Source organism: Budorcas taxicolor, chromosome 6 (assembly GCF_023091745.1).
Source record: "Budorcas taxicolor isolate Tak-1 chromosome 6, Takin1.1, whole genome shotgun sequence".
NCBI classification, from domain to species: domain Eukaryota; kingdom Metazoa; phylum Chordata; class Mammalia; order Artiodactyla; family Bovidae; genus Budorcas; species Budorcas taxicolor.
In genome coordinates, this window is record NC_068915.1 from 111,078,960 (window position 1) to 111,105,832 (window position 26,873).

General features: G+C 46.1%; 1 protein-coding gene across 1 annotated transcript in view; it reads right to left on the reverse strand.

Moving 5' to 3' along the window:
- The window catches only part of PROM1 (prominin 1), a 116,672-nt gene that overhangs the window by 55,516 nt on the left and 34,283 nt on the right, over positions 1 to 26,873 (reverse strand). The window contains exons 2-4 of the mRNA XM_052642130.1: positions 16,916 to 16,971; positions 10,069 to 10,095; positions 7,138 to 7,343 (exon numbers count right to left, since the gene is read on the reverse strand). Of these exons, the coding sequence (XP_052498090.1) occupies positions 7,138 to 7,343; positions 10,069 to 10,095; positions 16,916 to 16,971 (289 nt within the window). The remainder of the gene's footprint in view (positions 1 to 7,137; positions 7,344 to 10,068; positions 10,096 to 16,915; positions 16,972 to 26,873) is intronic.

A 26,873-nucleotide genomic window follows, 5' to 3' on the forward strand; every position in this document is an offset into this window, starting at 1 on the left:
CCTGAAGCCTTTCTTACCACGCCAGACTTCCACCCCTCTATATGGCAAGTCAGGATCACCACCTGATAGCCCCATCCACCAGAGGACTTCACAAAGGGAGGCCCTTACTCTTCCCCATCACGTCCATGTCAGCTGCCATTCATCATTCTCCAGACCCATGTTTCATGTAAGTCAAAGCGCACTCAGGAAACAAGCAGCAAGTGCAAGTCCAGGCTGGATGATCTGTTACAGCCAGTCTCCCAGTCAGTCAGCTCAGTCGCTCAGTCGTGTCCGACTCTTTGCGACCACATGGACTGCAGCATGCCAGGCTTCCCGTCCATCACCAACTCCCGCACTCAAGCTCATGTCCATTGAGTCAGTGATGCCATCCAACCATCTCATCCTCTGTCGTCCCCTTCTCCTCCTGCCTTCAATCTTTCCCAGCATCAGGGTCTTTTCCAGTGAGTCAGTTCTTGCCCTCAGTATTGGCCAAAGTATTGGAATTTCAGCTTCAGCATCAGTCCTTGCGATGAATATTCAGGACTGATTTCCTTTAGGATGGACCGCTTTGAACCTTCTGTTGGATGGTTACAAACTAACAGTTTTGTTGTTAACTTTTCCCTGAATCCCCTGGATATGAGAATGCCTTGCCTTGAACTCCCAGAAGGCTCACCCTGAAGTTCTGACAGGTTTTTCTCACTTCAAAACTCTCTTTTGCCTTATTTCCACCTGTGCTGAACTGCCCTAAAAAGAGGTGGGAACTGCTTCTTGGCTAACCTTGGGTAACGCAGGGTCTTGTGTCCAAGGTGGGTACTCGGTGCAGATAGATTTAAGGACTGGGCTTTGTTTCCTCTGGTCCATTTAGAAGATTAGCCATAGGTTCAGAGTGTCCCAGGCAGAAACTATCCCTTTACTGGACAAATGCCTTCACTCCAAACATAAATCAGGAAAAACGGCATTGCAGTAAAACAGCTGACTTTCAATGCAACATATTTAAGGACACATTTCTGATACTCAGTTATGAATCTAATTAAGATGAAAGCCATGGATCATTTTTCAAAAACTGTACTAAACAGAATTCTGGGATAGAATCCAGCCAACTTTCAAAGCTCATTTTCATACTCACAACTCACTGCAAATTTTATATTTAAATTAAAGATGGCAAATTCAAATGCCTACGCAGGCAGGCACAAAGCATGAAGGGCAAAGTGTGTGGGCTGGACTGGGGGAGCTGGACAATCAGAGGTGGTGATAGCAGAGATTCTCTGTGCCTCTGGTAAGTGTTGCCTTGATGGAAGAAGACCAGAGTTGCCAGATCTTCCAATTATTCACAAAAATCTGGGAATCTAAATAAAATTTTCTATTTTTAAAAATTTTCCCATTTTTAAATACTACCAGCAAATCAAAGAAAAAAATTCTGAATACTACACAAACCAATATATAACTCTTATTCAAATAGAAATAGAGAATTAAGAGGGCTTCCCTGGTAGCTCAGCTGGTAAAGAATCACGTGCAAAGTGGGAGACCCCAGTTCGATTCCTAGGTCAGGAAGATCCCCTGGAGAAGGGATAGGCTACCCACTCCTGTATTCTTGGGCTTCCCTGGTGGCTCAGATGGTAAAGAATCTGCCTGCAATGCAGGAGATCTGGGTTTGATCCCTGGGCAAACCACTCCAGCATTCTTGCCTGGAGAGTCCCCTTGGACAGAGGGACCTGGCAGGCTACAGTCCACGGGGGCACAAAGAGCTGGACACGGCTGAGTGACTGAGCACAGCACAGCAAATTAAGGGGGCTCCCCTGGTGGCTCAGTGGTAAAGAAACTGCCTGCCAAGCAAGAGAGGAGAGTTAGATCCTTGGGTCAGGAAGACCCCGTGGAGAAAGAAATGGCAACTGACCCCAGTATGCCTGCCTGGAAAATCCCATGGACAGAGGGGCCTGGAGGGCTACAGTATATGGGGTCTCAAAAGAGTTGGACACAACTTAAAAATAAACAACAAGAGAATTTAAAAGTTACATTTGTGGGGGGTACTGTTGGTTTAGACATTCCTTATTATTCAATGTTCTTTTGGGCAAAAAAAAAAAAAAATCACAAGAATTAATATGTTTTTTTTTAATGACTAGCAGTCAACTATTGGCCTTCCTTAGTGGCTCAGGTGGTAAAGAATCTGCCTGCAATGCAGGAGATCCAGGTTTGATCCCAGGATTGGGAATATCCCCTGGAGAACAGAATGGCAATCCACTCCAGTACTCTTACCTGGGAAATTAAATTCCATGGACAGATGAGCCTGGCATCTACAATCCATGGGGTTGCAAAGAGTCAGACATGACTGAATGACTAACACTGTCACCTTCAGTCAACTCTTAGGATATAATGATAATGAGGGAAATTCAATAAAATGATAGCCAATAAAATAAAGGGAATAAAATTCCAATCAAATGATAGCCAAATGACTAACAGTTCTCTGGCAGTGACACAAAAGGAGACTTTAAGCTATTGAAAACACATACTTTTAGTTTGTACAACAAAATCTCATGAAGTTTTAGCAGAAGATGGACATTTATTTTATATTAACATGACACTTTCTGTATTTTACATGGACAGACTACTTTTCTCTCATGTACACTTAAAAGTAAATGTTTAAAAGTTTTTAGAGTTTCTAAACCTTTAATATGGGTAGCAATTTTTTCTACCAATTTCTACTGACAATGAAGTTCACCAATAAGAGCCAAATAAATGCTTTAAGTCTGTGACTGACCTCTTACTTTTTAAAGATAACTTTTCAATTTCAGTTTCAATTTTAAATAAATAGCCTCTCATTAAAAAGTCTCATGATTTTCCAGGCATGCTAGCTCTATTTCTTTTCTAGAAGTTTGTGGCCTCCAAACCCAGAATTGACATCACATCCTAAGACCAACAACAAAAATGAACTTTGAAAAGAGCCACCTTCCTGAAAATGTCTGGGATTCAGTTTTCACCACAGTTAACTGGCAAAAGCTGACATTGTACTGGTACACTTAGCAACGGCCGCATGCTGGAGACGTAAAGGCACAGCTGTCCTTTTTGCTGTTGCTTACAACCTTTTTGAAATTCTGAAAAATCCAGTGATGATAAATGCAGAGGAAAGAAAGGAGAGAAAACCTGTTTTTTTTTCTGGAGCAAGACACATCTGCTTAAAGAGTCCACCGTAAGACGCAGCGACGCAATCTACTGCCGATGGTCAAACAGACTTACATAAGCATACATCAACGTCTGTGGAATTTCGAACATTCCACAGCTGCCTTGGGAAAAGCTCAGGAGAAAGAGCATGACCACATACATTCCACATATACCAGGGGATCTTTCTCCTTGATACCTATGCCTTTCTCAATTAGAAAGAAAAGATTTTAAAATTTTTTTGCAAAATAGGATGTATTAAAAAAAACCAAGACATTGAAAAACCAGCTTCTTTTTGAATGTAACACTTAGTATAGAATCACAAAATGGGACTGAACCTGATAAAAGGCAAGTGGACTGCTCTGGGTTTCTGAAAGCACTTTAAAAAAAAATCATATACAAAGATTAAATACGAGTGGTATTCAATCTCCTCTGAGGTCCTTGGAAGCATATGCTAACACCTCTTTTTCTTTCTCCTTCTCCCTTCTGATTTTGTGGACACTGCTTCTTCTCTTCTTTTATCTAATCTTCTGATTCTGTGGACCTAGTTCCTCCTCCTTTTTATCTAGTCATAGTACGGATATTTCTGTTTTCCTCTGCTTTTTAATCTTCTTGGCTAGTTCTGAGTACTTGCAAACATTTAAAACAACTCATGATGTTGAAGAAACTTACAAACAAGTAGGTGTTCTAAATGGACGACTTAAAAATCACTATTTAAATTTTTAAAATTCAAAGTAAAGAAGTTTAAGCTTCTAGTCTGAATTTAAAGTAAACAAAACAATCTCAATACTCCCCTTATTTTGACCTATTTATAATTTGTATATAAATTCAATGTATTATGTGAAATAAATTAGTTTAAAATTTGTCACAGCCTCAAAGAGTGGATCCACTCTGGTTTAACTATATTGAATTTAAAATTATGATATTCAATTATAAGTTTTACTTGAGTGGGGAAAATATCTTCACTAAATGTATAGCAGATTATAGAATCACAGATGTATTTTTTAAAATTATTTTCTGAACTAAAATATACTCAAGAAAAAAAAAAAAAACTCACCTAAATGTGTTTGATGAGTCTGCGTTCTCAAGAATAAAAAAATTTATATAGCATTCATTTTACATAAAGTGAAAGCCAAGCTTATTGCTGACATTGAAGCTTTAACATTTATACATCTTTACAATGCATGTGAAGTAAAAATTATTAAGTAATCATTCTAACAAGAAACCTCAAGACAAGTATTTTCAAAAGACACTTTGTCACCTGAACCTCATCTTTGATGCCCAGGGCTGTGCAGAGAGGAGGAGGGAGCACAGTTCAAGACTCCCAATGAATGAAGGGTATAAGTTTCAGGCTCCAAGGAAATGCACATGGTCTGACTTGTCTTGGGCTGTAACTGACACTCCTCTGGTAGCTACTCCCCCAGCTCTTGGGTCTGTACATTTCTGAAAATACTTCAAACACAAAGCAGAGAGACTGGGGACATCTGGGATTACCATCACCCCAACCTCAAGCTGCCTTTCAGAATTCAGTGCAAAAGCAGTCAGATTCAAATTACAAACCAAGCGACGGAGACACAGACACACAGGGAAACAGGAAAGAGGGAGAGAGGAACCCACAACCCTGCCTTGCAGACAAAACGCACACACAAACTCCCTGGTTGTCAAACCAAGGTGCACGAAATTAGCTGGGGAACTGTAGTTCCCCAAATAGTACCTCTCTCCGTGACTCTACTGATGGCCACACTTAAAGAACTTTTCTTCTTTGGTTTGCAGCCAGAACTTTGGAACTTTAAATTGTTCTACTTAATGTCTGTTTTCTGCTTAAATTGCCCAATATCAATTCTTTAGCGAAACTTGAAAAATCTTTCTCATGGCTATCAAGCAACTGTGATGCCTGCAGACACATCCAGGAGGATGTGACTCGCCACTCCTCACTATCTCTGGGACTCCTTGAAACTCAGCATCACTCATGTCATAGGCACTATTTCTGGATATGACATGCTTGTTGAATGGATGACGGAATGTGGCTGCTGCTGCTGTTGCTAAGTTGCTTCAGTCGTGTCCGACTCTGTGTGACCCCCCCAGGCTCCCCCACCCCTGGGATCCTCCAGGCAAGAGTACTGGAGTGGGTTGCCATTGCCAAATATCACCACCAGGGTGCCAAGATCATGAAGCACACTCCTCTTGGAGGGATCTGATTTGGGCTCAAGAAACCCCATGGACAGAGGAGCCTGGAGGTCTACAATCCATGGGGTCACAAAAGAGTCGGACACAAATTAGCTACTACACAACAACAACACTTGTCCTCATCTTAAAAGCAGTGTCCTTAGGATCCGTCAGTCCACTGAAAACTTCTGGCGGCAGCAGGGGCTGCCGGAGAAACATCCTAAATCATGAAGTGTGCTCCAGGCTTCAAGAGAGGGTTCCATATTATTTCCAAAAGGAAGAACACAGACAGAACCAGAAATACGCACATTCTGTAACTGGGTAATGCATCACTAGGGCACGGGCACTGCCTCCAGATTACCATGCGAAACACTGAACGAAGTGTTTGGAGAGCATGGTACACTATAGGAGCTAGATTTTTTTTTTTTTTTTAGTTTACTGAATTTTATGTATTTATTTTTTGGCCACACTGCATGCACAGCATGTGGGATCTTAAGTTCCCCGACCAGGCATCGAACCCACAACCCCTTCACTGGAAGCACGGAGTCTTAGCCACTGGATCACCAGAGAGGTCCCTGAAGGAGCTAGATTTCTAGATTTATGTATGTGTCATTTATTTTTAACTTAGTAATGGTCTTGATGCCGCTGCTGCTGCTGCTAAGTCACTTCAGTCGTGTCCGACTCTGTGCGACCCCATAGACGGCAGCCCACCAGGCTCCGCTATGTTTTATTAAACTGGGGTATGGTTGTTTCACAATGTCATGTTAGTTTCTGCCATACGATGAAGTGGAATCGGCCATGTGTATACACGTCTCCCCTCCCTCCCGGCCCTCCCTCCCGCCCCCCACACGCACCCTAACGCTCTCGGCCGTCACAGAGCACCGCGCTGGGCTCTCTGTGCTGTCCAGCAGGTTTCCACTGTTTCACACGTGGCAGTGCATGTACGCCAGTCTCAACCTCCCAGTTCATCCCAAGCCCAGCCCCATGTCCACACATTCATTCCCTACTCTGAGTCACAGGTTTGAAGATCATTCTCTCAAGAAGCTGTGACTGCAAGCGTAATTATCATTTTCAATGGAGAAAGAGGTATAATGAACAGATTTCTTTCTCACAATAAGAATCTACATTGAACAAACTTTAAAAAAAAAAAAAAAAAAGGAAGACAGGGTTCCAGCATAATTGTAAAAATCAAGAAAACTGGTTATATGATTAGGAAGCTAATTCCATCCAACAATATTCTAAGTCTCCCAATTAAAGGACGCTACCCATCTGTAGGGTGCAAGGTATTATACTCAGTATTTTGTGATGATGTTTAAAGAAAAGAATCTGAAAAGGAATAATATATATGGACACACACACATATATACATATAACTGAATCACTGTGCTATACATCTGAAAGTAACATACATACTGTAAATCAACTGATCTTCAATTAAAAAAAAACAAAAACTAACTTTTTTAAAAAAGATCCCCTGGGACATAAAGATCAGCTAGTAAATGCTTGCTCTGCCATCCCCCATGGTCCCTGTCTCGAGAGAGCTATTTAAGAGGAAGGAGGTGCTGTCCTGGAAGGCAAATGCTTTCTGCAGGCCCAGAATTTATTCAGATGTCTTCAAGATGAAACAAATACCACGAGGCTGGCTTATCACCTAAACTACAGCAGCCCAATGACAGGGCCAACTTCTGTTTAGAGTGATGCACGGGACAAACATCTTTGCTCTCTCTTTTCTGTTTCTGTATTCTCTTGTTGTTTCAAGCTCATGTGCTTAACAGTTAAACGCAAGTATTGCTCATCAGCCTCAGACCCACTCAGCTGTTGGTCCAAGGTTCTACTTGCCTTATGAACACACAGATCACCAGGAGGGAAATTGTATAGTATTTCTTGAGGAAGGGACCACTTCTCTTCTGTCGCTGGTGCATTTCTCCACCACATTTGTTACAGCAACGACACAGACAGAAGAAAAAGCCCACCAGAGGCATCAGAATGACAAACAGCAATCCCAGGGCAGCGCAGACAATGATCCCGATCTCATAGTAGATGATCTGCAAGTCAAACAAAGGAAACAGTACAAACTGTGACACCAGTTACACAGGGAACACGCTTCACGCTTTTTAGCCTATTTGCCATCGTGGGTTAAACTTCCAGGGGTGTTGTGTGTGTCCATTTTGAAGATCCTTCCTGAAACAAAGGATGCAGAGATTTGAGTCGTCAGAACATGGGATCAAGTAGTTGCTACTTCTTTCAGTCAGTCAGTCCAGTTGCTCAGTCGTGTCCGACTCTTTGCGACCCCATGGACTGCAGCACGCCAGGCTTCCCTGTCCATCACCAACTCCGGGAGTTTACTCAAACTCATGTCCATTGAGTTGGTGATGCCATCCAGCCATCTCACCCTCTGTCGGCTCCCCTCTCCTCCTGCCTTCAATCTTTCCTAGCATCAGGGTCTTTTCTAGTGAGTCAGTTCTGGAAAAGACCTTCTTTCAACTTCCAGGAAAATATCCAAATGCAAAGGCAAGTTGCAAATGGTTTAATTTCAACCCCAAAGAGCCGGATATGACTGAGGGATTAATGTTTCCACTTTCACTTTCAAAGGTACTTTATTTGTTTTTAAATGGCATGATACATTTTGCCAGAACTCCTCCTTGCATAATGAATAAGCCCCGGTGGCTCAGCAGGCAAGAATCCGCCTGCAATGCAGGAGGTGCAGGAGACACTGCTCCGTCCCTGGGTGGGTAGGTCAGTCCCCTGGAGGAGGAGATGGCAACTCACTCCAGTGTTCTTGTTGGGAAAAGTCCCTTGGACAGACAAGCCTGGCAAGGCTACCGTCCATGGGATCGCAAAGAGCCAGACACGACTGAGGGACTAAACACACACATACCAAGGGTGTTTTTCACCAGAAAGATAGAACCAGCAGTAGTTACTCAGGAGTCACAGTATTTGGATAGGATCAATTAATGACAAATTCATCATTATAGAAGAGTCCGGAATATTCCTAAATTTAGGGGAAAAGGGCTCAGCCTTTCTAAATCAAACATGTTAGTTTTCTCACCCAGGTACTGGGAATAAAAACACATACCTTGTAAGGTCGTCGTGAACATTGTAGAGCATATACAGTTAGCGATAAGGTGCCAAGGAGAGTACCTGGCAAGAGCAGATGCTCCGTAAGTGCCCCTTTCAGGTCAGTGGGACGGGGCGCAGCAGCCTTCATCTCACATGTCCCTAGGTTCCTAACGAGCCCAATTTCTAGACACAATCACGTGACCAACACCTGATTGCATAACCACGGCCGGCTTTATTCCAGCTAAGTAAAAATTAACGCACCAGGAGGATAACACTTGTTCTCGTCCCAGTGCTCCAGTCCTCAAGCTACTCATACCTACATAAAGGAAGACATTGTGAAAGAATGCAGAAAAGCTCCAGGCTGGTGGTTTGCAACTACTAGAGCAGCTAGAGAGCAAGACATGCTGAAGCCAAGCGGAGCAAAGGAAACTGAAACCCAAGTCTCGTTCCTACGAGCAAATGTGACGTCCCTGTGAGACAGCACTGATGCTGGGAGTCTGAGAACCTGCTCTGAATCCCAGCAGAGGCGGCTTTTAATTCTCTGGAGCAGGAAATGTTACTTTAGGATTAACGTCATCAGCAGATTGAGGGACAGATAATTAAACGAGCTAGTGTGCAAACAACTAGCAAAGTGCCCAGCCACACAGCGAATGTTCAACCAATATTAGCTAACTCTGTGGGCAGATACGCATTATGAGCATTAAGCCAGGTGTGCACGGCACTTGAATATCATCTAATTCCATATAATTAGATATCCTCTGTCCTGTAAGGTTAAAAGGATAAAAAGGAAAAATAGTGCATTTTTGATGCATTCATCAAACACACTCCTTAAAATAAGCCAGGTATTAGGGCCATGAAGAGCCATTATTTGCTGGTATATAACCCTCCCTTGAGGACTCACATCACTGGCCAATTGAAAAACCAGCTCTAGACACACCAAACTCTTACTTCTGCTGCTATCATTTCTCAGCAAGTATTCTAAATTGTAACTATTTTTTAAAATTGTTACTACTTCAAAAGGAATTTAAAATCCTTTCTGAATCCTAGGAGACAGAGAACCCCAAATCCAGGAAAGAAGGTGTACTGAAATGTCTTAGATGTGCTATCTTAAGTTTCAGATAAGACCTTTATATTTTGTATATAAGCTTTCCAATGAAGTGAAGTGAAGCAAAAGTTGCTCAGTAGTATCCAACTCTTTGCGACCCCATGGACTGTAGCCCACCAGGCTTCTCCGTCTTTGGGATTCTCCAGGGAAGAATACTGGAGTGGGTAGTCATTCTCTTCTCCAGGGGATCTTCCCAATCCACAAATTGAACCCAGCATTGTAGGCGGATTCTTTACCATCTGAGTCACCAGGGAGGACTAAATACTGGGTTGAACAATATCTGGAACAAGATATGTCATTTCCAGAGTTCACATCTAGACTGAAGTCTGGCCAAGATCTGGCAAGGACCTGAATATTGTCCTGATACACCAAGATTTCGGGAGGGCTTTGTGGGTTGCATTGAAAAGATCAAGATTTTAGGCTTCCTAAGATGGTTTGTTATTTCCTGGACTACTGGAGCTGATAAGAGAAGCTGCAGACAAAGGCAAAAACAAAAAGGAAACAACAACCATCACAGTGGAGAGGCCAGGGAACTGGGAGTTTCGGCAAAAGCGCCACAGCGGGCTTTACACAGAGCAACGTGAAACAGCAGGCGAGGGTGTTACCTTCAGAGTCAAGACTACGTTTTCTGGCTGAGGAAGGCAGAGCCATCGCAGAGTTTGTGCAAGCACAGGCAGCATGCATCAAGAAAACAGAAAACGTTACTGAAGCGATTAACCGCCACTGAGAATATTAACATCCCGCACAGCGAGAACCAAGAGAGACAAGGACATATCAAGGAGCATTTATGAGAGAAACAGTGTTTCGGGGAGAGTCGAATTCTAGGGCTCCCACTTGAATTTACAGCTGGGTTTCTTGAAAGGCTCTTCATCAGTGTGCTAATCAGTTATGGACCCGGGAATTAGAGGGAAAGTTACAAATGCTTAACACACTGACCACAGGGTCCCCATAAAACCGAGTCCAGGGCTGCCTAAACCCCAGAACCCAAGGCTCCACCTTCCAGGTATCCTTTCTGAAACAACAATCCGATGATGTCATCCTCTTGCTTGGCAGCATTCCATGGGGTCCCACCATGTTCACTTCAAACTCCCCCACGTGGTCCTACCTTACTTACTCCTAGCTTCCTGGCCCCTTCTTCTGGGCTGCTCGAGTCCCTAGAAAGCACTGTGCTCTCTCTCCCTTCCTCACTTAGAGCTCCCCTCTGCTTGAACGTTATTCCCATCACTCTTCTCCTGAGGAAACTCAAGTCTGCGTGTGGACGTTGCTTCCTCCAGGAAGTCTGTCCTGATAACCACGTCTGGGTTGGCTGTACATTCTTCCTTCATGCTACTGTGGGTCTTACACCTGCCCTTTCACAGCCCTTCCATCGTGTGGAGTGATGGCTACCATGGAACCTGCTGCTCCAGGAAGGCGAGGACCGTGACCATCACACTCACTGTCTCTCCCAGGTGCTTGGTCCGGGACCTGTCTTATGAGAGGTGCCAGATCACAATCAGAGAAGCTAATGTTGAGAAGAGAGAAGGAGCCACATTGCCTAAGACCAACAATCCCTAAACAGCGGTCCAGAGATGGGGGATTGTCAGCGATCCATGGCAAAGTAATGAGCTTCCTACGATGAGAAATTTGCTCAAGTTATCAGACTGTCCCTTGTTTTTTTTTAAAAAAAGAGGGAGGTGATTTGTGTATGAAGGGGTACAGAGTCACTATTACACTTTTGCAAACACAGAGGATGGATTTCAGATGTCACAAACCCACCTGGATTGATGAGCTGACATTTACAAAGTGACGAATCAATATCCCAGGACTGTTAGCTCTGGCGAGGTCAGGACTGAAGCCTCGGCAATCAGTCCCCAGCCCTGCACCTGACCCCAGAGGAAGCTCCAAGACAAGTTCAGTTCAGTCGCTCAGTCGTGTCCAACTCTTTGCGACCCCATGGGCTGCAGCACGCCAGGCTTCCCTGTCCCTCACCAACTCCCAGAGCTTGCTGAAACGCATCATTGAGTTGGTGACAGCATCCAACCATCTCATCCAAGACAAGGAAGCATAGTAACTGAGGTATGAAAAGAATGAGGAGGATCCAGCCCAGCTGAGTCTAGAGGATCATCAACCAAGAGGCTGGAGTGGAGCTGAACCATCATGGCCACACGAAAACCACTTCAGGAAGTCACTGCAAGGAAATTCGAAGTCCTGCCGACAGTGATGCTCAGAATATAAAAGATGGCAGATGGGAGGGGGTGGGGGGCTGGGAGAACTTCTCCTGCAAAGTTTTAGAGGTGTGGGTGACACTTATGGGTCATTGGTGGGAGGTGATCCCAAGTCACTACCTAAATTATCCAATGCCGTGCATTCCTTGAAGATAGGAACCTTGTCCTTTGAGCAGGCACCACTCTGACGAGCTAGGCTGAGAGGTTCTCCCTGCAGAAACCCCAAGTGAGCAGTGAGACAAGTGATGTTCCTCTGTTTCCCTTGTTTACAGTCAGCCAGCAGGTGGAGAGTCTGGAGGGGCTGGCCCACACCCGTTGGTCCCCAGGGGAAATGTATCTTTCCATAACAGGGTTGCTTTGCATAGCTCATTTTGCAACACAAGCCCAGGGCTTGGCTCTGCCCTGCATGCTGAAAGCTCAGGACAGAATAGATGAATGTATTTAATGGTGACCTAAACACATCTCCTGTGGGTAGTCTACTTCTGTGAACACTAAGACTTACTATTCGCAAAGCACGTTCTCAGGTGCCTGCCACGGAGCCTGTGCTACACAACTGCTAGCAAATGAGGGTTATTCAATGAGAGCAAGTTTCAAAAGGGAGGGGATTTATGTATACCTATGGCTGATTCATGTTGAGGTTTGACAGAAAACCGCAAAATTCTGTAAAGCAATTATTCTTCAATAAAAATAAATTAATTTAAAAAAAGAATAAAAACCCAAACACAAGTTAAAAAAAAAAAAAAGAGGGTTATTCAAGTTGTTTCTCGGATTTCTATAGCTTCATCTGTCTGGTCCTCAGATTTCCTCATGGCTCCATAACTCCAAGTTCTCTCCCGATCCAGGTCTTCCATTTCTGCCTGACCATTTCTTGCCGGGGGAATTACACACAGTAATCTTTCATGGTTTCATAGGTAAAAGGCGCAGCTCAGGGGCTCTCACCCTCTGTGCTCACAGCTCATGATATTTGAATGGAAGCCACTCCTCCCAATGAGTCACCTTAGGATGACAGCAGGCTGACCTGGAGTGAGCCTCACTTTTGTGGATGTGCTCAGAGTTAGCCTGGCCTGGATACAGACCCCAGGGTCGCCATCCAGTCTTTGGGTGACCTCAGCTCCCTAGACTCTCTGAGTGCAGGACTGTCTTGGACAGGTGTTGTGAGGTTAGAAACAATAAAAAAAAAACCTGCTAATCCAGTGCTCGGAACATGGCAGAAGAGAAATGATGACTCAATATCACAAAGTGGAAGGTGACAGTTCATGCTTCGAGAAGCAGTGAAGGGACTTCTTGGTGGTCCAGTGGCTAAGACTTGGTCTCTCAATGCAGGAGATGAGGGTTCCATTCTTAGTTGGGAATCTAGGACCCAACATCCCTCACAGCCAAAAAACCAGTACAGAAACAGCAGAAGTAATGGTGTTCAACAAACATGTAACAAATTCAGTAAAGACATAAAAACTGTCCACATTAAAAAAAAAAAATCTTAAAAATAAAAGAAGCAGAGAAGCTTTGTGCTTCGAGCCAGGTGTGCAAACGGAAGCAGAGCTTTATTTCTTATTGCCCCTTTGCCTTTCTCAGTTTACACACCAGCGCCACTCTGCAGGCTTTCTTGATTTCCCCAAGCGCCAGTACACTCTCCATCCTGAGCATGTTCACAGCCCTGGATCTGAACTTCTCATGGCATGTGTATCCCTCTCCACCTTGCCTTCCAGGCAACTACTGCACCAGTCGGCTAGGGCTGCTATAACCAAATACCAGGGCTGAGGGGCTTGAAGAACAGAAATTTATTTTCTCATAGTTCTGGAGGCTGGAAAGTCTAAGGTCAAGGTGTGGACTGGGTTAGTTTCTTTTAATGCCTCTCTCCTTGGCTTGCAGGTGGCCATCTTCTTCCTGTCTCCACATAGTCTTTTCTCTGTCTGTGTCCTAATCTCTTCTTAGAAGGAGACCAGTCAGATTAGATTAACACCCACCTGAATAACCCCATTTTGACGTAATCACCCCTTTAAAGACCTTACTTCTAAATACAATCCCATTCTGAGCCACAGGGGATTAGCACTTCAGCGTATGAGTTTTGGACACAATTCAGCTCACAATGACCCCATGACCTCCTTCTCACCAACTGCAAATTCTTGGAGTAAAGACATTGCTTCTACATGCTTGCCCTCCTATTATGCATTGCTCCTAGCATAAATACTGTAAATACCCATTAAGTGAATACAGTAAACAAAGGGAGAAAAAGTGTTTTAAAAAATCTCCAGAGGAGAATGAGACCACAGATTTTAAAGCACTACTTTGCACATTCAGCTGACGTGGAAGAAGGAGGCAGTTCCATGGGAAGGAGTCATATTTCCATCCAGAGTCAAGGCTGCCCCTTGGAACAAAAGGTCTACACCTATTGACAGCTTCCAACTTCCCAAGGGATGAAGTTCACTGAAAGAGCCCCTGTCCAGAGACCACCGACTCAGCGGCCTCCACTACTGTGGGCTCACCAGGAGATGAAACGAGCTCAGGACTTGGACAGCTGAATACCTCCCAAGGGCCGTTCAGCTGAACAGAGGGTACCTGTGTGACGGTGCAGATTACACCCAGTGGGCATGGCCAGTATAGAGCACGCTGTGGAGGCCACCCAAGTCCCGGGACCTTAGCCATCTCCGTGTGCCTCCCCAGACTTCTTACTACTGGTTCCTGTGCTCGAAGGTATCTTCCAGAACCATGGAAGGTCAGAGCGCTGAGGGATTAACACTGTCCCCTGCCCCAGATAGCCCTGAAGGTGCCTCTTCAGTCTCTAGGTGTATAGAGCGCTCAGCCCCTGCACCTTCCGATGGGCTCGTTCCCACGCGGCTGTGTCTACAGGGTCCAGGGCAGCTGCTCTACCGGACAGAGCTCTGTCGCCCCCTGTGGTGGGTGATGGAATGACACACCCTCTGTAGGCTGCCCTCCCTCCTGTTTCACCTCCCACTCCCCAGCCAGGGCTCCTGGAACTTCCCAAATAAGTGACTTGCCCTGAAGTCCTTGACTCAGGCTCTGCTTCAAGAGAGCATTTACCTGACTAAGGCCAATCGGAAAACTCCCCTCCCAAGGCGCCCTGGCTTCCTGGGTGCCTCTTTAATCAAATCCTTCTCCCTGGATAACTGGGAAACGTGACCCAGTTCCACCCCTAGGCAGGAGTCCATTCATTCATGTGGGCCCAGATCTGTCTCCTTTCTCCACCCCAGTGGTGTTTATCCATTTGGAAAGACACCTGAGGTGGAGAGGAAATCAGGAACAAGGGGGCCCCCAAGTTTATAGGAACTCCAGGTCTAATATCAAGCCAACCAGAAGACTCGTCCAGGGATGGTGGCATCAAATGCTACCTCATACTCAACAGGCTGCTCAGAGTCACCTCGGGGTCCAAGGCCCTAGGCCCTCCAGGCCTGGCCCAGATGAAGCTCGGCCTCTCACCCCCTCCCATGCCTCTGCAGGGCTAACTGGCATTCTGGCTGGGCTGCTAATGGAATGCAAAATTTTAACTTAAATATGAAAGCAACAGTCATTTTATTCGGCCCAGGGAGGCAGGCAGACACGGGGCATCATGTCTGGAAGATATAAATGAAGCCAGTGAGGCTCTCTCTCTCTCTCTCTCTTTTCCTCTCCTGTGTGCATGCGCTCTTTCTCTCTCTCTCTCTCTTCCTCTCTCTCTCTCCCACGTGCTCCTCCACTCTCTTCTCTTCAAGTCTTTGGGTTGGCATGCCCTCACGCTTCAAGGATGTATTCTACTGCTATCTTCTAAATAAAACAGAGCTGTAACACTGATTTGCCTAAGAGCTATAACACAGTTTGTCCAAGACCCGAGAGCTGTGATGCGCCGAGGGCTTTAATGTCCGTTGCTCCAAATGTTTGTTGTGACGAGACAAAGAACCGAGGAACATAACACTCGTGTGACATCTATGGTGCCGTGACTCGGATGTAACCAGGATGAAACAACCTCCGCGTGGAAGAGGCCAAGCACAGCAGGAGCCCAACTCAGTGAAAAAAAAAAAAAAAAAAAAAAAAAATAAATGAAGCCAGTGAAACGGAAGAATAAAGATGCTTTCCGAGGTATTAGGGCAGGCTGCGGGCACCAGGGAGTAAATGGCTCATTTTCTTTTATACACACAAACGGCCATGAAATGAAGCTTTCCTCTTGGCTTTTACATTCCGTTTTGTCTTGACTGTCATTTTACAGCAAATCGAGAATATGCAGCCATTGTTCCCACCGCCAGGAAAGAGGGGTTCACTGCCCTCCTGGTGCAGGGCCCTCACACCCACCGGGGACACTTTCATTCACATCTGTCATCCTGGCCATTAAATAAATAAAAGTCCTGCTGGTCCCTTTGATTGTTGTCTTGACAACCACCTTCATACCAGGAAAGGTTGGAACGGGCAGTCTGACCCTGCAGGACTAATAGCTTGACAAACAGATTCAACTAATCTTTATTATTCTAACATTTACTGGCAACTGTCATTCATCATAAGCCAAAATCGAAAGAACACATTTGTCTCTTGAAGGAAGTTAATCTCATGGATGCAAATGGGGTGAATTCGCAGTGCCCTAACCGTAACCCTAACCTTGGAGTTAACTAGAGACATGAAGGTGCCTGGGTACTTTCTGACAATACTGGCTGCTCACCTGAGCAGGGCCTTCACGGCCCTGCCCTGCCCTGGCTCCAGCTCACCTGGCCTTCCTCTCCCCTCACCCACTGGCTCCATCTACAGGCTTCCTCCTCTCACACCCCATCCTCCCCTCACTGGTCCCCCGCAGCCTGGACCACCCGCAAGGCCACCCCCGACCCGCTCCAGCCCTGCTCATCTTCTTTACCAGAGTCACCTCCTCGTGGAGGCACTCTGGTTAGAATTCACTCCTTTTCCTCTACATGTGTGCAAGCAGTTGTTACAAGTATGTGTCCCTGCTTCTAGGGGTGTTCAAACCACTCCATTTGTTAGAGGTTTCCTCCCTTGGCTTAAAAAAAAAAATAGCATAAGACTTCATTTAAGGAACTTTTAGATTTTCAATAAAATACAGCTTAAAAGGTGAATATTTCTCTAAATGCCACCTTTAAAATTTCTGCTGTAGTTCAAATGGGATTTATAAGGTGTTTCAATATTCCATAAAACTTCTAAGTCAAAATATTAGCTAAATTCACAGATAACTGGTTATTTAAAGATTAACTTTCAAGTCAGCCAATAATTGGCTCATGCTCATTTTTTGATAACAGATACATCAATCCAAAATTACCTTATCATACTCCTTTGAGAGGTCAAACTTCTTCTGTATAATCTTTCTTAAAATATCTGGGGGGAAAGAAAGCCACAAAACAATAGCAAGATTACTTTTCCAGTAAAAATACAAAAAGCCTATTTAGAAAATACATGCTCACAAATTATTGAACTGCGACATAGTATACTTTTATTTCTCTTTCTTAATGTAGGTAAATAATTGAGCTAATGAGGCTCTAATCAATCAAAGAATGGAGGGCAAATATTTTTGACCTAAAGTTTTGCCAGTTGGCAGAACTGGAGAGTTACCATTTTTAAGACTTTTTGGCTTTTCACAAGACACCTTCATATTTACCAGCAAACGACACACACCTACTTAATACTCACTGATAAAATGTTGCATTGAAATCGCTAACTCTTTTTTGTCAATAAATCAAGCTTAATTATTCCTTTTTAAATGTCCTGTGCAGCCGCAACCGTATGCTGACTCTGGTTGCTCAGTGATACTAACTGCAAGAGCCGAGCAACAGAAACCACATGGTCCTCAAAGCCTCAGATCTTTACTACCTTGCCCTTCACAAAGCAATCTGCCAACCCCTGTCTATATGAACACGTTGACAGGACACTGAATTGCAAGGTTTAAAGTTTTAATGTGACCGGCGTGCTTGATTTTTTGCCAGTTAATTTATGTAATCCAAATTGGATTGACAGCAACCAGTCTCAGGAAAGAATGAAGATCTAAACTGTAAATGCGACTTTTTGTTTTTAGCTGGAAAATGCATTAACAGTTGCACGCAGGTTAGTGACATCAGATTTCCTTAGTGAACTGACTCCATTTATCCCTAATGCTTTTTGTCCCACAGCCAATGAAACTGCGAGTTCTTATTTGGAAACACAGATGTAATTTAGTCTTTAATAATTCCACATTTACATGGTATTTTACAAATGAAAGGAATTTACAATTAACCTAATCCAAGAGCTCTTTTATTAATTTTTTTTTTAATGTGGACCATTTTTAGTAGTTATTGAATTTGTTACAATATTGCTTCTGTTTTTATGTTGTGGTTTTTTGGCCCCGAGGCATGTTGGATTTTAGCTCCCTGACCAGGGATGGAACCCACACCCCCTGCATTGGAAGGTGAAGTCTCAACCACTGGACCTCCAGGGAAGTACCCTACCAAGAACTCTCAACATGAGCTGTCCCTCCCCATCTCCCAGCAGTGCGTGAAAATCTGGAAACACTGAGCAAAATTGGGGGGTTTTTTGGCAAGATCATTTGGGGCATTTTAAAAACTCTCATCTCCAGACCTACGTTGTATCTTGATCCACCCATCTAGTGATGACATAGCACAGAAGATGGCAGTGACTCAGTGGTAAAGAATCCACCTGCCAGTGCAGGAGAAGCAGGTTCGATCCCTCAGTTGGGAAGATTCCCTGGAGGAGGAAATGGCAACCCACTCCAGCACTCCAAGATTCTTGCCTGGAAAATTCCATGGACACAGGAGCCTGGCGGGCTACAGTGCGTGGGGTCACAAGAAGTTGGACACGACTGAGTGACTGAGCACACACCATGCGCTGATAGGGAGGGTGACTTGTCTAAAGTCTGTGACCCCAGCCCAGGTCTTCCCTCCTCTGGTGGGGGTCCATCACACACTGCCCACTGTCTCCTGCCCCAGGAGTGAGCATTCGAGATGTTCTGGGTCCTGCACGATCGCTTCCAAAGTGCACTACTTGGAGGGCAAAGGAAACCCCAGGGTGAACCCTGTTTTAAATCAAAGATGTTCAGATGTACAGGCCAGGAAACAAAGCAAGTCATGTCCCCACAGGACGTGTGAGGGTTTTCCTTCTGGAAAACCGCTTCCCAACTGCGCGGAGCAGACAGGCACATGGAGCAGACCCGTGAGATGCAGGAACAGGGACTCTCAAGCTGGCAGGCACCCTGGGAACCCTAGAGCTTCTCCAAGGCCCCGCAGCGGCAGCCCGGGGCCAGGTCACAGGCATCCTCCGGCCTTGAGCCAGTCTCTCTGCTTCATCCGCACAGGTAACAATGTGTTCAGGTAGAGCCCTCACCTCGTTGGGCTGGCCAAAAACCCATCTCAAGACTTTGAAGCAGAGACATCTCTGTTCCCATGGTTTAAAGCAGCACCGTGTTACAGAAACACACTGAGAGCCACCTAAGTAATTTCAGATTTCTGAGTAGCTCCATTTAAAATGTAGTTAATTTAAGATTAATTTTAGGAACTTGCCAGGCAATCCAGTGGTTAAGACTCCACACTTCCAATGCAGGGACTCAGGTTCAATCCCTGGTCAGGGAACTAAGATCTCACATGCCTTGCAGTCCAGCCCTCCAAAAAATTTCTACCATGTCAAGGTTATACAAATATTTTTTTTAAATTTTAAGATTAACTGTAATATTTTACTTACTCCAAATATATGCAAAACAGTATCACTTCAATGTTGTTGCTGTTCAGTTGCTAAGTTGTGTCCGACTCTTTGAGACCCCATGGACTGCAGCCTGCCAGGCTTCCCTATTCTTCACCATCTCCCTGAGTTTGCTCAAACTCACGTCTGCTGAGTTGGTGATGCCATCCAACCATCTCATTCTCTGTCACTCCCTTCTCCTCTTGCCCTCAATCTTTTCCAACATCAGGGTCTTTTCAATATGGTATCAATATAAATATGAATCTGGAGGGGCCTTCCAGTGGTTTCAGAGGTAAAGAACCCGCCTGCCAATGCAGGAGACCCAGGTTTGATCCCTGGGTCAAGAAGACCTCCCTAGAGGAGGAAATAGCAACCCACTCCAAAATTCTTGCTCAGAAAATTCCATGGACAGAGGAAACTGGTGGGTTACAGTCCATGGGGTTGCAAAAGAGTTGGACATGACTGAGTGAGCACACACACCAATGTGAATGCGCTCTTTTACAGTCTTATTTTCATACTAAGAGTTCAGAAGCTAGTGTGGATCCCTTCAGTTCAGTTCAGTCGCTCAGTCGTGTCCGACTCTGTGACCCCATGGACTGCAGCACCTGTCCATCACCAACTCCTGGAGTTTACTCAAACTCATGTCCATTAAGTCGGTGATGCCAACCAGCCATCTCATCCTCTGTCATCTCCTTCTCCTCCTGCCTTCAATCTTTCCCAGCACCAGGGTCTGATGAGTCTGATCAGGTCAAATGAGTCAATTCTTTGCATCAGGTGGCCAACATATTGGAGCTTCAGCTTCAGCATCAGTCCTTCCAATGAACACTCAGCACTGATCTCCTTTGATGGACTGGTTGGATCTCCTTGCAGTCCAAGGGACTCTCAAGAGTCCTTGGATCCTTTCAGGGCATCACAATTCAGACAAGCTACAGTTTAAGTTCTTTGTGGTCAATGTGGTAAGGAACTTCTGCCCTAGACAGCACAGGCCCAGAGGTGGCGGGTCCCCCTGCTTACATTCACCCTAGGGTTCACCCTCTCCCCCCAAAGTCCCAAGGCCTCTATCCACTTCCTTATCCTCCCCTCCTTCCCAGCGTCCCTTGCCACAAGCGCACAGAATGAGCATTCTTCATGCTCAGGACCACAATATCCATGCTTCCCTCAGCTTCCCTGTGTATCTCTGATTAAGTGGCTCTTCATCAGGGTAAGCGAACACGAGAAATGCCTGCCCAACGCGATGCAAGCCTCTTTCCTTGACAAGCCAGGGACCAACCTTCTGCAGCTCACACCTCTAGGAAACTCTATCTCAGAACTAACAGCTTCATTGCTGGTGAGAACTCTGAATCCGCTATTGTCTATCTCAGAAAGCACGTGCAAGAACTGGGGCCCCACCTCTTCGCCTCCACGCCCTGTGGTCCCCAAGCATCACACTTGCTCTACTGCACCCTGGTCCTTTTGTCTTTGTCTTTCCTGACTGGCCCATGACAGGCTTCTGGTGGAAACCACCTCAAGCCTCTGGATCACCTGAGTCCTCACACGGGAGGAGGTCATGAGGAGCACATGGCCGTGGGCTGGCCTGCCAGCTGGACCCAGGCACTCAGAGGCTCCCCTGTCTCCACTTGCTACGTCCTTTCTGCCCACCTAGTCCACATGAGGAGCCGGGTTCAGGGACGTGGCCCGCAGAGAGTAATGTGAGCTGAGACCATCTGGATAGTGTACACCACAGAACCCCCCAGTCAACCCCCACATTAGCTTGGAAGATTCAGGTTGGGACGGCGGGGGTTGTGAAGAGATCTACTCATCTTGCAGCCCCTCAAGACAGGCCTTGAAAGTAAATTTTCCTCCTTCTTAAACCTGCTACTGACGCATCTTGGGCAGGGAGGAGGGAGGGGGTCCACCTTTTAAGCCTCTCCTTGCTCTTAAGTTTCAGATTTCACCTGGGTCCCCCTCCCCCATGCTACAAGGCTGTGAACCAACCCAGCAACAAGTTCCAGGGCTCCAAACCATCTGCGGTGTGGATGCCGCACAAACACAATACTCCTTCACCAGAAAGAGGGTTGCTTCCATCCCACAGGTCCGATGGGACCCCTGAATCTGTGTCTAGTTCCCCGTATCGCCTGCTGAGTATTGGCCATTAGCATGCGGGCAGTACAGAGCACCATAGAACATGCAAATGGAAACCTCGGCCTAGGCAGGGTGCTCACTGCAGACCGCCCACCGTGACCGACGCCAGCTCTGATGCTTTCCAAACGGACCGAGTCGTGTCTGACTCTTTGCGACCCCATGGACTGCAGCTGCCCAGGTTGGCTTTGATCCCTGGGTCGGGAAGATCACCTGGAGAAGGGAAAGGCTACCCACTCCAGTATGCTGGCCTGGAGAATTCCATGGACTACAGTCCCTGGGGTCGCAATGAGTTGGACACGACTGAACAACTTTCCCTTCACTTCACTTCACGGTCCATTTGGAAAGCATCAGAGCTGATGTCGGTCACGGTGGACCGTCTAAATGGATAGTCTCGCCTAAAACTCCCCATCGTGTCTACATGCTTCTCAGTTCTTGAGAAGGCAGGCACAGCTCAAAGCAGGTTATAAAATGACCCAAACCATGAGGGCAGCGGGTTCCATTTGCTGCAGGAATCCTGCTGACTTAAACCTGACCCAGTCTTTGGGCCACTCAGCACTCACCCACTGTATTAAGTGTCTACAGGGTGCCAGGTGCTCTCATCATGATAGAAGGGAATCAGACCCCTTGCTTGAGAAACCACGGTGTTCGCCCACCCTCCATGAGGCTTCAGTGTGGACAGTAGTGACCTTCTTGTCCCTCCAGAGCTGAGGGAGGACCTACTGAGATGGGACTCAAAAGGCACTGAGCAGAGGCCTGGACTACTCCAGGAGGCACACGAGATCTCCCCACTCTCGGCTCAGAGGGCAGTCTGGTCATCTTCTTTCCTGCCCTGGATTCATTTCTGACTGTATCTTTCCATGCTCTTTTCCATAACATAGTAGTTGCCGCTAAAGACCGGCAGTGTGAAGGAAATATGTAAACATGTAGATGAGGAAGTTAGTCCCGCGGTAGAAGACTGTTTCTGAGAATCCAACTCTGTGGGTCTTCCTGGGTAGACTGTCAGCTTCTCTGTGCTCGGCTCCCAGACCTTACAATGTCTTCTCAACTGGGGATTTACTTAAAACTTCATGTGATGATGGAAAGTAAGAAATGCGGCAGTGGGACATCCTGGCAGTTCAGTGGTTAAGACTCGGTGCTAACAATGCAGGGGGCAGGGTTTGATTCTTGGTCAGGGAACTAAGATCCCACATGCCGTGTGGTGTAGCCAAAAAAAATTAACAACTAAAAGATTAAAACATAGAAGGTCTTGAAAATAACAAGAGTAAAATTCGTATTATATACGGAAAGAAGACTATTACAAATAATGTAACTTCCTAGGAGAAACCATGGAGGCTAGAGGACAGTGAAATGCATGACGGATTCATAGATCTGAAAAAACACAAACAACAGTTGTCACCGAATTCTAGATGCAGCCAGATATCCATTAAAATAAGAATAAGAATAAAAGAATTGCAGTAGCAAGAGCAAGAATCCCTTGGTTATACCACCAAGTTACAAAGTGGGGAGGGTTTGTTTTTGGCTCCTTATGTGTGTGCCTGTATATGTGTGATTTCTCCATGAGTTTTTTGATGTCTGAAGCTACACAAGCCATGTAAAATTTAAAAAATACCCCGTGCAGGCTCTGTCTATGACAGATCCATCTTCCTTAGCTTAGACAACACTCATCTTGACAAGCAGTTCAGCAGTTCAGCCACTCAGTCGTGTACAACTCTTTGCAGACTTTGCATGCATGCAACTTTTTGCAATCATGAACCGCAGCACGCCAGGCCTCCCTGTCCATCACCAACTCCCGGAGTCTACCCAAACCCGTGTCCATTGAGTTGGTGATGCCATCCAACCATCTCATCCTCTATTGTCCCCTTCTCCTCCTGCCCTAAATATTTCCCAGCATCAGGGTCTTTTCCATTGAGTCAGTTCTTCGCATCAGGTGGCCAGAGTATTGGAGTTTCAGCTTCAACATCAGTCCTTCTAATGAACACCCAGGACTGATTTCCTTCAGGATGGACTGGTTGGATCTCCTTGCAGTCCAAGGGACTCTCAAGAGTCTTCTCCAACACCATAGTTCAAAAGCATCAATTCTTCTGTACTCAGCTTTCTTTATGGTCCAACTCTCATATCCATACATGAGTACTGGAAAAACCATAGCTGTGACTAGATGGACCTTTGTCAGCAAAGTGATGTCTCTGCTTTTGAATATGCTGTCTGGGTTGGTCACAGCTTTCCTTCCAAGGAGCAACCGTCTTCTAATTTCATGGCTGCGGTCACCATCTGCAGTGATTTTGGATCCCAAAAAATAAAGTCTGTCACTGGTTCCACTGTTTCCCCATCTATTTGCCCTGAAGTGATAGGATTGGATGCCATTCGTGGGGTTCTCAAGGCAAGAATACTGGAGTGGTTTCCCATTCTCTTCTCCAGCGGACCACATTTGTGAGAACTCTCCACCATGACTCACTGTCCATCTTGGGTGGCCCTACATGGCACGGCTCATAGTTTCACTGAGTTAGACAAGACTGTGGTCCATGTGTGTGGTCCACGCGTGTAGAAGAGCTTGAGGCATTTTGTCCTGAGCACAGTTTAGCACGGTGCTCGGGATGTGGTATCGATATACTGACGTGGGAATGTTGGCGTCTGTCCTTCACCTTCACCCTCATACTGCTCGGCCCTGAAAATGGGAGGACCTTGCTTATTCAGTTCTTCAGTGACTGGCACTGGGAGAGGACTGGACTTTTCTCCAGCTACATATCACCGCCTCACCCCCAGCCTCAAACACTGGAGATAGCTACCTGTGTCAGTCAGGTTCTCCAAAGAATCAGAACCAGGAAGAGGTGAGATGACAGGGACAGAGATAAAGAGACAGGAAAAGAGAGAGATGGAGACAGAGATAAAGAGATGAGACAGAGAAATATACAGAGCTAGAGATAGAAATAGGAGGAGAGACAGAGGGGGAGGGAGAGAGAGAAGGTGAGAGGCTGATCTTAAGGACTCGTGGGCATGAGCCAGTCTGAAATCTCAGGGCAGGCAGAGGACTCAGGCAGCGGCTAACTGCAGCTGAGTCTCTCCTTCCCGTGGAAATCTGGCTTTGCTCTGAAGACCTTTCTGCTGATTGGATGAGGGCTACCCACATTATGGAGGGGAATCCCCTAGACTGACTCATCTTCCTGTAGGTGTCAACCACAGCTACAAAACACCTTCCCAGCAACGCTTAGATTAGCATTTCACCAAATCACTGGGTACCACTTTCTGGCCCCGTGGACACAGAAGACCAACCACAACCTGGCCATGCCAGCTGTGCTCCCCAAGGAATGGTTACGCCCTGTGGGTGTGCTGAAGCAGAGTGTATCTGAGCAGCCCTGTCACCCTCAGTAGTGGCCACTCCTGACAACCTGAGCCCCCAGCCAGGTCATTGGGTCTCTTTAGGCAAGGATGGGGGGCCAAAGGCCGTCTCTGAGGACAACTGATCCTGAATGATGGAACAAAGAACCCTGAGTCGACTTAGGTTTGGTGTGAGCTGAACTAAAAGGTAGACAATTGTATCTTGAAAATACTTTCATCAAAAACATCTGAACTGAATTAGTTGGTCAGTTGCCAAGGTTAAGTGTCACTTCTCTGACGAAGACACTTCAGCGAGCCCATCTTCCAGCAGCCTGACTGGCTGAAACGTGCTCGCTATTCTTTGACATCGGGATGAACGTGACCTGCCCACTCCTTGGTTTACACGTTTGTCTGGCTACTCTGGATGTCAATTTGGGGACCCAAACCATGCCACTGCCTCTCGTCCTGGAGTTCACCATACTCCTTCTGGAGTGCCCACGATGAGTCCGTCTGAACTTAACACTTAAAGAAGAATGCATTTCAACAATCCCGTCAGGCAGCCACAGTCCTGTACCTTCCAGTTTCACAGAGCACTTCCTTCTGCAGCTCACCTTCTCCATCAACACGGCTAAGTCCTTCGGTTTGTGGTTCAGTAAAGGGACTGATGCTTCAGATCTTTGCAAGCCAAGCCGCTTTTATGGGAACTTATCAAAGGTAGTCTCCGTGTCTCCAGGTATGTCACCAAGTATAGTGAAGTCGCTCAGTCGTGTCCGACTCTTTGCAACCCCATGGACTGTAGCCTACAAGGCTCCTCAGTCCATGGAATTTTCCAGGCAAGAACGCTGGAGTGGGTTGCCATTTCCTTCTCCAGGGGATCTTCCCAACCCAGGGATTGAACCTGAGTCTCCCACGCTGCAGGCAGATGCTTTACCATCTGAGCCCCCAGGGAAGTCACCAAGTATCCCAGAGGGCAAAACTCCTTTTCTTATTTCCATTGTATTTAATACAATGTGAATCAACCCTTGGTGTGGTTTCCCTTCATTTGAACAGTTCTCCTTGAATTGACTGGAGTGGCTTCCCTGCAGGAGGACACACGGGCTTGCACCAAGGTTCGCACTGGCACTAGCTCACTCTTCCAGAAAAGAGCCCAAGCAAATGCTACACAGGACGCGATTCTCGAGAAAACCTCCAGGACCAGTCTGGCCCTTGACTTTCCCCAGCACCAGCTCACACCCATCCACACCGGGGATTCTATTTCACTGTTAGACCACGTACAGCCAAGTCTGCTACTGGGGCAGGCTGGCCCTTCAGTCATTTCAAGTGTCTTAGAGAAGGCAGGCCGTTGCACTGCACAGGAGCAGGGGGACTTGTGGGGTCTCTGGAACTTGGAATCCCTGACAAAGATGCCACTGGAACAAGGGCTCAAAGCCCAGTGGCCTCCCTGATCACGGGACGGGGCTGGGAGGGGGCCACTGGGCCCCAGACAAAGACGGACCGGCAGCCATGTTGCCACCGCTGATAAATCCAGGACGGGGGAGGCAGGGAACACAGCCAAGATACCTGCAGAGTCCAGAGAGTTGGTCATTCCCTCACCAAGACACTCCTGGAAAGCACACTTTCTGTCTGCTCTCCGTTTGAGGAATGTTGGCCTTGAGGATGTTTGAATCACATCTTTTGTCTGCGCCGAGGTCCATGTGACCGCACAGACACTCCCGTGAGTGTGCAAATCAAAGTCCCATTTTGTTCCCTCCTGTGACAATATAAGGCTCAGCTATGGACCATGGCCCCCCGTGGATACAGGGTGAGACCAGGAGTAGAGTGAAGCAGGAAGAATTTTTCCTGTGTATACTCTGAACTTCCTTGAATTTTAAGGGAGTATCTTAAAATTTTTAAACCAATCTATTTATTGTCTATTAATGAAACAATATGAAAGACATCCTCTTTCACCCCTTTGCCAGTCCTCCTCTCCCCCAAAAAACATAAACGGACAGAGTTTATAACACTATCAAGCTAAAAAATTATAGTTCCTATAAATATAACCAGATTTGACAGTTTCTTGTGTGGGAGATGTGATCCAGAGTCACTTTTACAGTATGTCAGCATACTGTAACATTTAAATAACA